We start from the raw sequence: 16,741 nt of genomic DNA, 5'->3' as shown, positions 1-16,741 counted from the left end.
AGACCGTAGAAGAATTGATGCCTTTGAGTTATGGTGTTGGAGGAGAATACTGAAAGTGCCATGGGCTGCCAAAAGAACCAATAGATCGTTTTGGAGGAAGCACAACCAGAGTGCCCCTTAGAGGCCAAGATGGCCAAACTTCGTCTCTCATACTTTGGATGTATTGTCAGGAGGGACCAGTCGCTGGACAGAAGATATCATGTTTGGTAAGGTGGAGGGTCAGAGTAAAAGAGGAAGACCCTCAATGAGATGGACTGGCCAGGTGGTTGCATCGATGGACTCAAGCATGGTAACAATAGTGAGGTTGGCCCAGGTCCATGCAGTGTTTCGTTCTGTTGTGCATAAGGTTGCTATGGGTCAGTACCGACTTAATGGCACCTAACAACAATCTGAATTTAGGTGCTCTGCTAGCATAGTGGTTTAAGAGTTGGGCTGCTAACTCCAAGGTCAGCAGTTCAAATCTACCAGACACTCCATGAGAGGCAGAGATTAGGTTTTATGCTCCCATAAAAATTTACAGCCTTGGAAATCCTATACAAGATTGCTATGAGTCAAAACTGACTCCCAGGTACTTCACCACCACCAATCCAATCTTGTTACTGCTGCTGTGAGCCATCAAGTAAGTTCTGACTCATAGTGACCTTCTATAGGGTTGCTGAAGCTCTAAATCTATATGGGAGCAGAAAGCCTCATCTTTCTCCTACAGAGCTGTTGGTAGGTTTGGACTGCTAACAGTCCCACATGCAACACACTATGCTACCAGGGTTCCTTAATCTAATCTCCTTGTTGGTCTGAAGTGCTATCAAGTTGTAATCTAATTTTAAGGTAGTTGTGGTGGTGGTGATGTGCTGTGGAGTTGGTTCTGGCTCGTAGAGACCCTGTACAGGGCTTCCAAGTCTGTAAATCTTTTCGGGAGCAGAAAGCCTCATCTTTCTCCCTAGGAATGGCTGGTAGTTTCAACCTGCTGACGTTGAGGTTAGCAGCAAAACTCGTAACCAATGGGCTACCAGAGCTCCTAAATCTTAGGGTAGATTTAAAAAAATCTTAGAGTTCTGTTGTGGTGCTGTAGGATAAGCACTAGACCAAAAGGTTAGTTTGAACTGCAAGGTCGGCAGTTCAACCTACCAGATGCTCCTTGGAAACCCTATAGAACGGTTGCTATGAATCGGAACTAACTCAACAGCACTCAACAACAACAACAAGCTCTTCTGCTTCCATTTTTGACTGCTGCACTGCCTTTGGTTAATCGATACTATTTACATGCAAAGAAAGTAAGGTGAATAAGAGAAGCCAGAAATTAAACCTGCAGTTTTTGCAACTTATACAACTAAAATTGCAAAATGTTTGAGATCGAAATTAATTGCCTGGAAACAACTTTCAAACCTTGAACCCAAATTATCTCATGAAGCCATCTCTAAACAATAATTCAGCTCAACAAAGAATGTCTGTCTTGAGCATTATACGTGATGACGAATGACCTGTATGAGAGGGAAATGACAGCAGTAGCTCTAAAGCACAGATGAGATCTTTAAGGGCAGAGTATTAGTTAACGTTGGTGAACCAACAGGGACAGATAGTGAGAATGACAACACATGTCAACTATGTGGCCAGTGTCAATGAATGGCACATGTGAAAACTGTTAAACATGTGCATGTTTTACTATATACATTTTCACAATTTTTGTTTTTCCTCCAAATGGAACAGATGTTAACTATATAGCCCATGGACCAAATCCACTCACTACCTGTTTTCATAAAGTCTTACTGAAAGATAGTATTTCCATTTGTCTATATACTATCTATTTTGTTTTACACTTCAAGAACAGAGATGAGTTATTGTCACAGAGACTCAGTGATGTGCATAGCCTAAAAGATTTGATATCTGGCCCTTTACGGTAAGTTTGTTGGCCATAACATAGAGACAGAAAAGGTACAGTTTATCTAGGAAATAGGAAGCAGACTGTGACACACTATTTTGTTGGAGAGGGCAATTAGAGAAGATAGTTGTAAGAGTCAGAGATATGAAGGGGCTTCATAGGCCAGACAAAACAAAAGGGGTTTACAAAACTGGATACACTGTAGAGGAAGATGAGAGAAGAGAGACATTGGAGGTTGGAATGACATCATGTTTCTTAGCCTTTCTTGCAGTTAGGTGTGATGGACTGATGTGCCCATTTCTGGATCTGAGCCATAAAAACTTCCGTTCATCTGTTCCCTCTCTTTTCCCATTTGCTAGCTGGGATCAAACCACGGGCTGCCTTGGAGGATCCACGTTGAAGGTGGTAGAGGCCAGGAGAGACCTTTAATCCCTGAACCTGGACTCTTAGCTAAAGACTAACTGTATGTGAGAAATACACTTGTGTTTTGTTATGCAAAATTTTAAATTTCTAAACTGTTTGATGAGAGAAGTGACAAAAAAGAAAGCACCTTTAAGACTAGGGGATTTTCTTTCCTTTATGTTCTATTACTGCAGCTATCAGAGCTGATGATGAAAAAGAATACTCATGGTCTCTCTGGATTAATGGAGACAGTTTACCTTTGTCCTGAAGCAGTTGCAATCGGGGATGGGCCATTAGGGGCTCGTGGCTCCTCACATGTACTCATTTCCATTATTACTTTATCCAGGGACTGATAAAAATACATAAAAATGTAAATAATTCATTAGGTATCTTACTTATGTATATTATGAAAATATTATTTCAGACTATTTTGTTTCATTTCTCTAGAAGCAAAAGACAGTATGAGGATGGAGTCATCTTAAGTGCTTCTCTAAAGGTCTCAAAGACAAATGCCAAAAAAGAAAATAAAGTGCTTTGTTCTTTCTCAAGGCACTTATCTAGTGGAAAAACTTCATATAACACAGGAGTATGTAACAGGCAAAAAACCAAAGACTGTAAGAAGTAGCCACATTATGCTTGGTAATCATAAGATTTTAGGTAAGTGTAATCTTTAATTACATAACTTATTTTACTATTAACTGATAAAAAAAGATTATATACTAATAGATAAGACTGAATGTTCCCTAAAAAGCTTATCCCTAAAAAACTTATCTCAATCTAAGTTCTGAGATGAGAAACTGGTATAAAAAACGTGAAATAAGCAAGAAATATGACAAAATAAATATTCACATAATCTAAAAAGCCTTTATTTTAAGGATACATTTTTGTTGTTGTTTTTTGAAGGAAGACCTAAATCCTGAATAGCTGTTATGGATTGAACTATGTCCAAAATACATGGGATCCTAATCCCTAGGCCTGCAGAAGTAATCCTTTGGAAGTAGGGTTTTGTTATGTGAATAAAATCATACTCAAGTAGGTGGTGGTGGTGGTTGTGTGACACCGAATCAGTTCCGACTCACAGAGACCCTGTTCAGGGTTTCCAAGACTGTAAATCTTTATGGGAGCAGAAAGCCTCCTCTTTCTCCCATGGAGCAACTGAAAGATTCGAAGTGCTGACCGACCTTTCAGTTAGCAGCTCAGCTCATAATCCACTATGCTACCAGAGCTCCTTATATTCGAGCAGAGTAAGTTCTAAACCTAATCACTTCTGAGTTCTAAATACAATAAATGAGACACAAAGATACCATACACACATATAGGATGGTGCTTTATGCAGGTGAGCAATGAGCTGAGAAACACCTGAGGCTACTGACAAGGACAAGATCAATATGGTTCAGACCCTGATTTGGACTTTCAGCACCAAAACTATGAGGAAATACATTTTTGTTCTTAAAAACCACACAATTGTGGTTATTTGTTTAAGATAGCACTAGGTAGCTAATATTAATTAAGATTACACCATCATTCTTCATTCCTGATTTACTATTATTTGGAACTCTTTTATTTGTTGACTTATTATCAATCTCCCTAGGTAAAATATTAAAATATCAATTCCCTCAGGGCACAAAGTTTGAAGAAAATTATTTGTTCATTTATTCCACAATAAATGTTTGTGGAATAAATAAATGAACAAATCATTTCCTTCAACTTTCTTAAAAGCAGAGTATATTAAAGAACATATAATTTATTTTACTTAATTAGTAAAGCAAATAAGTCTCGATCAAATGTTATTAAATGAAAGACTCTTATGGTAAAGAGTTAAATGATGCAATTTAATATACCAACTTACAACATACTTTTCTAACCCTGAAAAACTTCAAAGACTTCCATTTTAAAATTAAACTTCCCATGCAACAACTAAGAAATCTAAGTCCCATCAAAATTTGTGAAAACTATTCAGTGGAAAAGTCAAGAGAATAGGTTAGATAGTATCTATATATAAATGTTTACTTCTTGAGAAATTTCAAAACTTACCAGACAGATGGGATGTGTTTTTAGTTTTGTCCATGGGATCTGGAGGGGGGAAAATTGTTTTAAAATGAATCATTACAAAAAAGAAAGAAAGAGAGAAAAACAAATCAACATAAAACCGTGATCACCACATATGCCCTCTACACAGTGAAGATGTTATAAGCTGTCATTTAGTTGATTCCATCTCATGGCAACCCCATACATGCAGAAGAGACCTGTTCTAGGTCATTTCAAGGCTGTCATCTTTCAGAAGCAAATCATGTGGTCTATCTTCCAAGGGATAAGCAGGTGGGTTCACACCAACTTTTGGGGTAGTAATCCAGTGCTTAACCACTTGCATGACCTAGAAATACCCTATATGGTGTTTTTTTGTTTTTGTTTTTTAGGCTGCAATCTTTAAGACAGCCGATAATCAGGATTTTTCTTCCTGTTGTTGTTAAGTGCCGTTGAGTCAGTACCGACTCATAGCAACTCTACATAGCATTTCTGAGGAGCGAATGGTTAGCTTGAGCTGCCAACCTTGTAGTTCAAAGCAACCTTGCAGTCCAGCACAAGTGCGTACAGCTTGCACCCCCAGGGCTCTTGCCAGTATATAAATAGTGACAAACCAAGAAACTCTGCTGTCCAGTCTATGCCAACTCAGAGTGACCCTATAGGACAGAGTAGAACCATTACACAGCGTTTCCAAAACTACACATCTTTACAGGAACAGATGGTGTCATCTTTTTTCTGCAACGTGACTGGTGAGTTTGAACTGCTGACCCTGCAGTTAGCAGCCCAACATACCAAATTATATCAGGTGACTGCTTTACTTAAATTTCAAAGTAATAAACTGAGCAATTCATTCATACTTTTGAAATCAGATATACCTGTCCTATAGGAAAATACTACTAGCTGTATTTTCTTAGTCACCTTTTCAAATAAGAACTACAAATTCCTTTAAATATCATTGTCCCTACTCTTTAAAAAATCATTCGAGATTCACAATTTAAACTAAGGCTTCCCAGAAATGCACAGTGAGTGCTCTGTTGATTTAACCACTTGTTTAATCCTAGAATACTGATCAATCATTTTGTAGAGATTAAAGACAAATACAGGAGTGAGGTCATGAATATAAAAAACAGGCAATATCAAATATGTTACACCTTCAAACACACACTGCACTAAAAATGTCACATCTTTGCAAATATTTGGGTTTATGGAGAGCAGAGCAAGAATTAAAGCAATTGTACTTAGTTTGTAATCAAAGGTATCTAGGAATCTTCCCATATTCCATTCTTTGGCGCCCACATTTTAATGTTATGAAACAAATGAGCACACAGTACTACCAATGACCACACTCTCCGACTAAACCCGGTTCATTAGGAAAAGGAGTCATACAAATCAAAATATATTATTACGGACAAAATAAGAATATGCTATAAAAATTAAGAATAATAATGAGTAAGCATTAAGCAGAATACAAAAAAACTTCCCTTTGTCTGAATCTAACGAGATTCCTAAATAAGGCTTTGAGAGACCACATGAAACGAAAAAATAACCAAACAGCTGAGTAGAAATGACTGGTAATCCTCAAATGAAACAAAAGTAAATGAAAAACAGATAACTTTAAAAAAAAATCTTCAAAATAAGGAAGAAACAAAAGAAGGGTAAAGTTTCAAATATAAATATAATGTGTAGATTTAGAAATAATCTGTCAATTCTTACAGATTAATGTGAAATCAAGTGCTTATTCATGACAAAATTTAAACAGTCTCATTTGAAAATAAGTCTGATGAGAAACACTATCTTTGAAAATATGCCACGTTGATCAAGGGTATATTATTAAGTTAAAGAGTAATTAATTAAAACTATTAAAATTTTTAATGAAATTTTAGATGAACAAATATGACTTAGCAATTAAGCTCTCAGTCACACATTCATGCAATCACTTACACAAAGGCATTTTCTCCAAATTACATTACTAAAACTGCTTTTTTATAATGTCATCTAAATTAAAACATTTATTTTGAAAAGTACATATGAAATGAAAACAGAAAAGGCCTTCCACAGATATCAAAGTCTCACCCTAATAGATGCTTTGTTACAAAAAACTTTGTTGATAGCCAACCATGTAGGCAAATCCAGCATATTCTGAAGCACTTCTTCATCCAACTCCAAATTTTTCAGTTCACCCTCTCCTTTTAAGGTGCTCAGATTTATCTTGTCAGGAGATAAATTTTTGGTAAATCTGAAAGAGAATACATAATGGCACTGGTTTTAATGTCAGCTATTGTACCCCAAAACCCTTGCAATACAGAGCATTAAAAATGTAACAGCAGCCAAACTATTTCAAGCTAGTATTAGGTTCTATTTAATCCATATTTTTCGATGACTTGTTATTACTTTCGCTTTTATCTCAAAGTTCTCTGCAACTTTTTTGGCACATATTTTAAAATCATATTCCCATATACAATCGAACCAACTTAATAGCATTGGATTTGGTTTTAGGTTTTGGCAAAGGAGTTAAGATAACGGAACATAAGCTGCTTAACAAAAGTACCAAAAATCACAAAGGAAACAGAAATATGATTTCATTAAAGGATTCAGATTCTCTCCCACCCATACTCTACACCAAAGACCCAAGGAACAGATTAGGTCATAATCCCAGAACCCTGAGAACCAACTGGAAGAAGAAACTGAACAGAAAGAGCAAATGATGAGAGATATGAAAGAAAGGTACCCTGCTAGCCACCTAGGCACAATGTGATCACTCTGAGACAGAACAAGCAAGGGTGAGGATTCACAGAATTCCCAACAAGACAGAGACACAGTGCAGACGAATCTGGAGTGCAATAGTAAGGTGAGAAAAGCACAGGAAGGCAGGTGAGAACTCCAGGGTCCTAACGACCACAGAGCAAGGAGGGAGAACCACTCTTATTGGCAAGAAGACCCTGGGATGGCATATATAAAACCTGAGAGGATAAATTACTACCAGTAATTATTTCCCGGAAAATAATTCTCAAGTAAAATAGCACTATTAAAGGAGATTTCCTAATGAACAGAAATTAAGGGGATTTGTAAAGACTTATGTGAAAAAGAACAATATTACAAGAAATGTTAAAGGGCTGAGGGGGACATCAAGACCAGCAAAGACAAAGTTCTAGATTCTACTTTGGTATAAATAGTAACTGGAATCTTAAAGCTAGCAAGCGGCCAACGAAGGGGCAGCTGTTTGTCTCTCCCTGTCCAGAGCAAAGAATGGAAAATGAAGACCAATCAGTCCAAAGGGCTAATGGTCACTGTGACTCCTACCCCTCCAAGACTCTGGGGCCAGAACAAGATGGCACCTGGCTACCACAGCTTACAGCTCTGAAAAGGAGCACAATAGAAGGTCTTGGGGATAGAGTGGAAGAAGAATTTAGAACAAACCGCAAAATCAGCAAAAAAGATCCAACTTGCTGGTTTGACAAAGACTGACAAACTGAACTCACCCCTATGGTTTGCCTTTCAGTCAAATGATAGGCAAACCTATAAGGTGAATGATAATACCAAGGAGGTAACACACTCCTTAGAACAATCAACCACAGGAAATCAAAGGCAGCATTTAGCATTTGCTCAGGGAAAAAGTTCAGAAAAAGGGATAGGAGAGAAGAATGAATGGAAAAGGTAAACAGGGAGGAAGCTGGGGCAGAGCACTGTTTGAATGTAGGGATTGTAATCAATGTCATGAATCAAAATTTGTATAAATTGTTGAATGGAAAACCAATTTGATTTGTAAACTTTCACCCAAATGACTAGAAAAAGTTAGATAAAGAAAAGGGATAAACTTGGCTAGGCCAGGATTCTCAGTATTACATAATTATTCCCCATTTTGTGATCTGATGCAATTATCCTGGTGGTGATGGTGATGTGTCTTGGACTCGGTTCCAACTCATAGCAACCTTGCAAAGGGTTTCCAAGGCTATAAATCTGTACGGGAGCAGAAAATCTTGTCTTTCTTCCACTGAATGGCTGGTAGTTTCGAAGAACTGCTAATCTTGAGGTTAGCAGCCCAAAGCTGCCAGAGCAGTTATCCCATGTCTTGCAAATCCTAACCTCTAAAATGTTAATGGGAATCCTGATGTAGTGCTGCAGAATAAACTCAGATTCACAAGGTTGATGGTTCAAATCCACCAGCTGCTCCTCAGAAACCATATACAGGGTTTTTATGAGTTGAAACCAACTCCGTGGAACTTAAACAAAAAATTGTTAATGAAGCAAGATATAATTTTTAAAAAAGAAATACTAAAGGATTCCTAAAGGGAACATCCTAAACATGAGAGAACAACCTGAAATTAAGATAACAGCATCACCCAGATACCAATCAATGTTAAAATTCTCAAAAATACAGCAAAGCTGCAGACTGAAAAAAGGTACTAGAGACACAATCTGAAAATAACTACAAAACAAAAAGAGGGGATAAATGGTGTAGTCAAAGAACTCTCATATGGAGAGGAAGTCAACAGTCTATTTTTAAATGAGGACAATAAAGGTAAAATTCCAAAGAAAATTTAAAAGCCTATTCACCAAAAATTTAAAAAATAAGTGGAAAGAACCCATAGAGACTCAGTAAATACTGAATCAATAACAATTAAGGAAGCAAAAAGAAAAATCATATATAAGAACCCGGTACAAAAAAATACATGCAACAAAGAAACTGTCAACACCACACACACAAAGCATCACAACAGGGAAGCACTTAATTCATTCCTATCAATATTCACACTGGACGCAAATAAATAGATTAAATGTATTGGTCAAACGACAGAATGTTATCAGAATGAATTAAATAACATGACCTATCAACATGTTGTCTATGAAAAACACAACACAGACACATATAAACAAGCTAAAATTCAAAGGATGGAAAAAATATAACAGTAACCAAAGGTACAGGAGTGGCAATATTAATCTCTGATAAAACAGACTTTAAGACAAAATCCACCAGAAAAGATAAGGAAGGAAACTATGCAATGATTAGGTCAATTCATCAAGAGAACATAACCTTAATAAATATTTATGTACCCAATGACACAGCCTCAAAATACACAGAATAAATTCTAACAGTACTGAACAGAAAAACAGACTTTAACATACCACTTTGGATAAATGAAAGAACTGAAAAGAAACTCTACAAAAATATGAAGACCTAAACATAACAATCAACCAACCAACTTAACCTCATGTGTTGGTGTTAAGTGCCACTGAGACGGTTTTGACCCATAGTGACCCTGTATAGGGTTTCCGAGGAGCAGCTGGTGAGCTTGAACTGCCGACTTTGCAGTTCAAACTGCTTTGCAGTCTGGTGCATTAACCCACAGTGCCACACCAGGACTCCAACTTAACCTCACAGACACATATTATTGTTGTTGTTAAGTACTGTTGAGTTGGTTCTGATTCATAGCAATGCTGTATAGGGTTTTCAAGGAGAGTGGTGGATTTGAACTGCCGACCCTGCTGTTAGCAGACCAGTGCTTATCCTACAACGCCACAGCAGACATATGAGGAGACTTCAGAGAACTCGTGGAAAACTTCCAGTATCTTCTCATTCTATTTTTTTTGAAGTCCCTTTGTATATAGAACGCAATACACATTTTTCACCAATGCACATGGATCATTCTTCAGAATAGACCAAATTTGAGGCCACAAAGCAAGCCTCAACAAATTGAAACACATAAAAATAATACAAAGCATCTTCTTTGCTCACAACACTATAAAAGTAGAAATCAACAACAGAAGCACAAGGCAGGTGGGGAATCAAACATATGAACACTGAATAATGCCTTGTTTTAAAAACTACTGGGTAATAAATAAAAATTTAAAATCCTTAGAATCAAGTAAGAATGAAAGCACAGCAAAAACAGTGTTCAAAGATCAATTTGTAGCAATAAATGTATACACCAGGAAAAGAAGGGCAAAAATCAATACCTTAATTCGAGAACTCCAACAAACAAAAGGGCAACAAAAGCACCCCATGGTGCCAGAAGAAAAGAAATAATAAAGATCAGTGCAAACATAAATGAATCCAAAAACAAAGAAAGGAAAGAATCAATAATACTAGAAACTGGTTCTTTGAAAAGTATCGTAAAATCAACACACCATTGGTGAAGCTGACACTTACGAATGTGGTGGAGCATTGTTGTTGTTAAGTGCTATTAAGTTGGTTTAGACTCATAGTGACCCTGTATAGGATTTCTAAGGAGTGGCTGGTGAGTCTGAACCGCCGACCTAGCGGTTCAAACCAACCTTGTGGTCTGTCCAGAGCTTATCCTACAGCACAATACCAGTACTTGTGTGTGTGAAGCATATAGGAGGCTAAATGATGAAAACGTCTTAGAGACCATCAAGGCAATGAGTTTCTGGGCCTGGGGGTTCAGCTCATAGTCTCAGGGAACACCATGGTCAATCGACATAACATAGTCCACAAAGACAATGTTCCACATCATACTTTGGATCTTGAAAGCTCATGAGTGGCCATCTAAAGTGCAACTACTGGTATCTCCGTGTGTGGAAGAGTGCTAAAAACTGAACATGTTTGGAATCAACTACTCCACGGGACTAATGAAAACATGTCAAGATCAGGCTACATGAAGTAAATTCCAATGTGTGTCAGCACAGAACTGTGCTCCATAGGGGTTTCAAAGGCTAATTCTGGGCGAAAATCAATCATGAGGCCTTTTGTTCTGAAGTATCTCTGGGTGGACGCAAACCTCTAACTTTTTATTTAACAGCATGTTAACTTTTAGTACCAGCCAGGGACTCCAAATTTAAAATTACAGCAGCTGTGTGTACTGAGTCAGTCTGGGTGATGCTAACAGGTAAGTAAGTGTTAGCAGTTCAAACCCTGCCAGAGGCGCCTCAGGAAACAAGTCTGGTGATCTGCTTCCAAAAGGCTGCAGCCTTGAAAACCTGATGGAGTCACTGTATTCTGCAAAAATGGGGTTATCTTAAGTCAGAATCAACACATCAACAAGAATATCAATGCATGCTTCTCCACAATGGCTTCAAACCAGAATTTCTTGTATCCGATTGTATCTAGATTTGTATCTTCTCAAAGAGTATCAGCTGAGAAATACAAAGTTCATATTTAACATAATGTGGTGTTGTGGGTTAATACGCTAGACTACAAAGTAGGTTTGAATTGCAAGGTAAGCTGTTCAAGCTGACCAGCTGCTCCTTGGAAACCCTATATATGGTTGCTATGAGTCAGAACCAACTTGATGGTACCTAACAACATTACGAATTGGGCTGCTAACCTCAGGGTCAGCAGTTCGAAACTACCAGCTGTTCCACAGGAGAAAGATGAGGCTTTCTGCTCCTGTAAAGATCTATAGCCTTGGAAACCCTGTACAAGGTTGCTGAGTCAGAGCTGACTCCACAGCACATAACAACAACAACCACATAGCACCAATGATGCTACATTGTAGTATATTTGCCAGAAATCATGTTTGGATACTCTATCATTCAGAATCACAGGTAAACTAAAAATAACTTGCTACTTCAAGACAGAATATTAGAGGCAGAAGGCAGCAGTCTATAAGTATCTATGAAGGACTGATTTCCCAGACACATACAATGGCAAGCAGAACATTGAACATCCATGCCTGTGTTGTTTTCAGTTAATATGCTACTACTAATCAAACAAAGAAACCCTTATATGAGATTTCAATTATACAAAAATTGAACAATAAAATCTCATCAAGACTATCTATGGTGGTGGGATTTCCCACTTACTTATTTGTTTTTATACATTTATGTATGTTTAAGTGACATAAGGCACATATGGAGTCCTGATGTGGCGGTGCAGGAAAAGTACTAGACAGCTAACTACAAGGTCAGTAGTTCAGCCACTCCCTGGAAACCCTGTATAAAGTTGCTATGAACTGTAACCACTTCGACTGCACTAACAATAACAACAAAGGTATATATCATTTTAAAAAAGATAAAATCCAACAGAAACCTAAAGGGCTGGCCAGATAAGAGTAAATGTGAAAGTCCACCACCCCCCACTGCAAAATAATTAAAATATATGTCATTCATAACAAAATTCAATTTCTAATTTAGCTCATACTAAGTCCTGGTGTGATGCTGTAGGATCAGCACTGGACTGTAAACCACAAGGTCAGCAGTTCAAACCCACCACCGGCTCCTTGGAAACCCTATAGAGGGTTGTTATGAGTCGGAACTAACTCAAGGGCATTTAACAAATCCTGGTGTGGCGCTGAAGGATAAGCACTTGACCACAGGGTCAGTTTGAACCACGAGGTTTGTGATTCAAACTCACCAGCCACTCCTCGGAAATCCAATACAGGGTTGAACTGACTTGACGGCACTTAGCAAAAACAAAAGGACAGTTGAGTCTTGGTATGGCACTATAAGATAAGCACTAGACTGCTAACCACAAGGTTGTTAGTTCAAACTCACCAGGTGCTCCTGGAAAACCCTCTACAGGGTTACTATGAATCAGAACTGACTCATTGGCACTTAACAGCAAAAGGACAACATCTGCCAAGAACCTGGGTCTTAAAGTCAGACCCTAATACACTGGAATTGTTGTTAGTCATTCATCATCATGTGTGCTAGCTCTCGGATCCTCAATTTACTTTTCTATAAAATGGGGGAACTGGTGCCAACTTTAAAAAACTAATGAGGATTAAAAATAGGTAATATAATATGAAAAGTTTGTTGTTTTGTTAAGTGCCATAGGCTTCCAAGGAACAGCTGGTGAGTTTGAACCACTGACCTTCCAACTCAAACCAACCATGTGGTCAAGTGACTGTCCTACAGTACCACACTAGACTCCTAAGATGTAAAGGATGGGCTACAAAATAGGTATTATAATTTTTCTTTCTACTCTCCACTTTTTATTTAGAATTATGAATGAATCTATTAATCGCACTAATAGAAACATTAAAAGATCATGCTTATCCATGTTTCTGTTGTTGTTAAATGACGTTGAGTTGGTTATGACTCATGTGAGTCTGAACAGGGTTTCCAAGGAGCAGCTGGTTGGTTTGAACTGCTGATCTTGTAGTTAGCAGTCAAGTGCTTTTCCTATAGCACCACACCAGTAGTCCCATTCTTAATCCATATAGGATTTTAAAACAGCCTAACTACAAGCTATCCTTAAAAGCATCTTAGATTAATATTGCTCATCTATTAAAGTCATTTAAATAGAAAGCTGAAGACATATTGATTACTCACATCCACAGCAACAGACCTCCCTCACACCAAAGAAACCATTTCAGCGTTAACGAATTCTTTAAAGCTCTAAAAAGGCATATATGTTTTAAAGATGATTTTTTTTTTTTTAATGTTAGACATCTACTTCAATGAGTCAGTTAAACTTTTTGAGTAATTCTCCTTCACTGGGAAGAATGTGTTGTTCTTGTTGTTGTGTTCCGTGGAGTCGGTTCTGCTCATAGCGACCCTGTACAGGGTTTATGAGGCTGTAAATCTTTATGGGAGCAGAAAGCCTCATCTTTCTCCCGCGGAACAGCTGGTAGTTTCGAACTGCTGACTGTGAGGTTAGCAGTCCAATTCGTAACCACTACGCTACCAAAGCTCCTTACTGGGAAGAACAGATGATGGAAAAAGAGAATGGAAGCACGCAAAAATCTACAGAAAAAATCAAAGCAGGTATAACAGAGACTCATACCAAGGATGAATAGAAAACTAATTGACCTGAATATGTCAAAGCCACTCCACATGATAATGAAAATGGCAAAAACTCTAATTTTATTTTTTAAATTTAGAACATAAACTTCCCACTCCTACACTGCTGTCAAGTTGATCCCGACTCATAACGCGGCTGTAGGACAGAGGAGGACTACCCCACAGGGTTTCCAAGGCTGTAAATCTGTACGGAAACTAACTGCCATACCATTCTTCTGAGGAACGTCTAGTGGGTTCAAACTGCCAACCTTTTGGTTAGCAGTTGAGTGCTTTAACCACCGTGCTACCAGGACTCCTGTTGTTGTCAAGGGCCATGGAGTTGGTTCCAAGTCATAGCAACCCTGTTTAGGATTTCCAAGGACTCGCTGGTGGGTTTAAACAGCCAACCTTGTATTTAGTGTTGTTGTTTTTCAGTGCCCTAGAGTCAGTTTTGAATCATAGTGACCTTTTACAGGGTTTCTGAGGAGTGACTGGTGAACCTGAACCACCAACTTTGCAGTTCAAACCAACGCTGCAATGTAGCACATTAACCTTCAGTTCACAGTCCAGTGCTTATCCTACAGTGCAACACCAGAACTCCTAGAACAGATTAACGTTTCATTAATATGTCACCATTACAGCATGCAAAGTGGTTTATTATGTCAAGTGTCATTTATTTATAAATTAGCAGTATCAATGGATAAATGTCAATATGAATATGCACATCTTATTGGCTATCATATTTTAATTTTGTAACAATTTAAAGGCATATTTAAAACAGGCATGTATAAACAAAAGGCTTCCATTTTATCCAAAATCTTAATTACACATACATAAAAAGAAATGTACAAATTTTCTTTTACAAAAAATATTTATATAGATTTTCATTAGATTAATTCTGTAGCTACTTCATAAAAACAAGGATCATATAATTCTTTTATACGTCAACGCAAACTGAAACAAGAAATTTGTGGCACTGTGGGTTAATGTGCTGGTCTGTAAAGTGGGTTTGAACTGCAAGGTTGGCGGTTCAAGCTCATCAGCTACTCCTCAAAAATCCTATACTGGGTCACTGTGGATCAGAACTGACTCAACAGCAATTAACAACAACACATTGAATAAAAGGAGCACTGGTGACACGGTAGGCTAAGCATTGGGCTGCTAACCATAAGGTTGGCAGTTCAAACCCACCTGCTGCTCAAGAGAAAGAGGTGGCTATCTGCTCCTACAAAGATTTACAGTCTAGAAAACATTATATAGGGTTGCTATGAGTCAGAACAGACTCAACAGCAGTGGGTTTGGTTTTGGTTAAAAATAACATTTGAGAATAGAATCATAGGATATTAGACTAAAATCAATCTTAGAGCATAGCTTATAAACCTTTTTTTTTTCTTCTTGAGTTGACAGTCTACTTTCCTCCACATTTATCTTTTTCTACTTAACTAGCACAAGATATTCTTTTAAAATATCACCAGTAAATATGCATTTCTTGAATTATTCACCTTGTCCTGACATTGTTTATGGTTTCGATTACAGCTGAGAGAAAGTCACATCAGCGACTACTACCTTTCTAAACTTAATGGCCTCAGCTACTTGAAAATATTTTTTTCAAATAGCTGTACTTTTGTTATTGTTACTTTAAAAAACGTAGTAAATTTTTTTTTATGAATTATGGGAAATTAAGATTTTCAGTAGGTGTTTTTGTATACAGAAAAGGCTAAGAATCACTGCTTTAGATAAAAACATTTATGTGTCTTAAAAATAAATTATTACAACATTATAATTCAATTTTCATTATTTTATTAATAAGCTATGCCTTTTGGAAAGGCTGCTCAAACTACCAGAGATTCACCCCTGATGCACCCCTGAGGAACCATAAGCACAGGGATAAGGAAGACATTTAAGACATACCTCCTTGTTTACAGTTAATTGATTGATCAAGAGGTAGACACAGCATTCTGAACTGTTCAACCAGTCTCTTCCCCAAACATCTGAAACTAATACACTATCTTAGGGTGAAAACTAATAAATTAATTAAGGACTATGACTGAGAAAAAGTCCTGGTGTGGCACGGTCGGTTGGAACTCCAAGGTCAGCAATTCATACTCACCAGCCACTCCTCAGAAACCCTATACGGGTCGCTGTGAGTCAGAAATGACTCTGCAACAGTTAACAATAACAGGAAAGAAAACAAATTTGGAGAAAGAAACAGAGATCCACAATTATTTTAGAATTGAAAGGTAACATCCAGATTCTTCCCCATCATTATTATTCCATTCTCCCTTACGGAGGCCAATGCAAATGCTTGAAATGGAGCATTATTTGAAATTACTAGCTAGTCTCAAGATCCTGGAGTCCTGGTGTGGCACTGCAGAATGCAGACTGGACTCCTGACTGCCAGGTTGGTGGTTCAAACCCACCAGACACTCCTTAGAAGCCCTATATAGGGTCTCTATGAGTTGGAATCCACGCAATGGCACTTAGCAACAACAACAACATCTCAAAATTGTGTGCTCCTGTTGTTGTTGTTAGGTGCCATCGAGTTGGTACCAACTCATAGCAATCTTATGCACAGCAGAACGAAACACAGCCCGATCTTGGGCCAACCTCACTACTGTTGCCATGCTTGAGTCCATCGAGGCTGCCACTTGGACAATCCATCTCGTTGGGGAACTTCCTCTTTTTCTCTGACCCTCCACCTTACCAAACATGATATCCTTCTCCAGCGACTGGTCCCTCCTGATAATATGTACGAAG

The 16,741-nt window shown here is 37.9% G+C and overlaps 1 protein-coding gene across 1 annotated transcript in view; it reads right to left on the bottom strand.

Annotated features, from left to right (window-relative positions):
• UHRF1BP1L (UHRF1 binding protein 1-like) overlaps positions 1–16,741 on the bottom strand; it is a 114,868-nt gene that overhangs the window by 79,320 nt on the left and 18,807 nt on the right. Inside the window, exons 2-4 of the mRNA XM_006871116.1 lie at positions 6,377–6,539; positions 4,313–4,351; positions 2,536–2,627 (exon numbers count right to left, since the gene is read on the bottom strand). Of these exons, the coding sequence (XP_006871178.1) occupies positions 2,536–2,627; positions 4,313–4,351; positions 6,377–6,539 (294 nt within the window). The remainder of the gene's footprint in view (positions 1–2,535; positions 2,628–4,312; positions 4,352–6,376; positions 6,540–16,741) is intronic.

Source organism: Chrysochloris asiatica, unplaced genomic scaffold (assembly GCF_000296735.1).
Source record: "Chrysochloris asiatica unplaced genomic scaffold, ChrAsi1.0 scaffold00160, whole genome shotgun sequence".
Classification (NCBI taxonomy): Eukaryota; Metazoa; Chordata; class Mammalia; order Afrosoricida; family Chrysochloridae; genus Chrysochloris; species Chrysochloris asiatica.
This window is presented reverse-complemented; position numbering and strand designations above follow the sequence as displayed.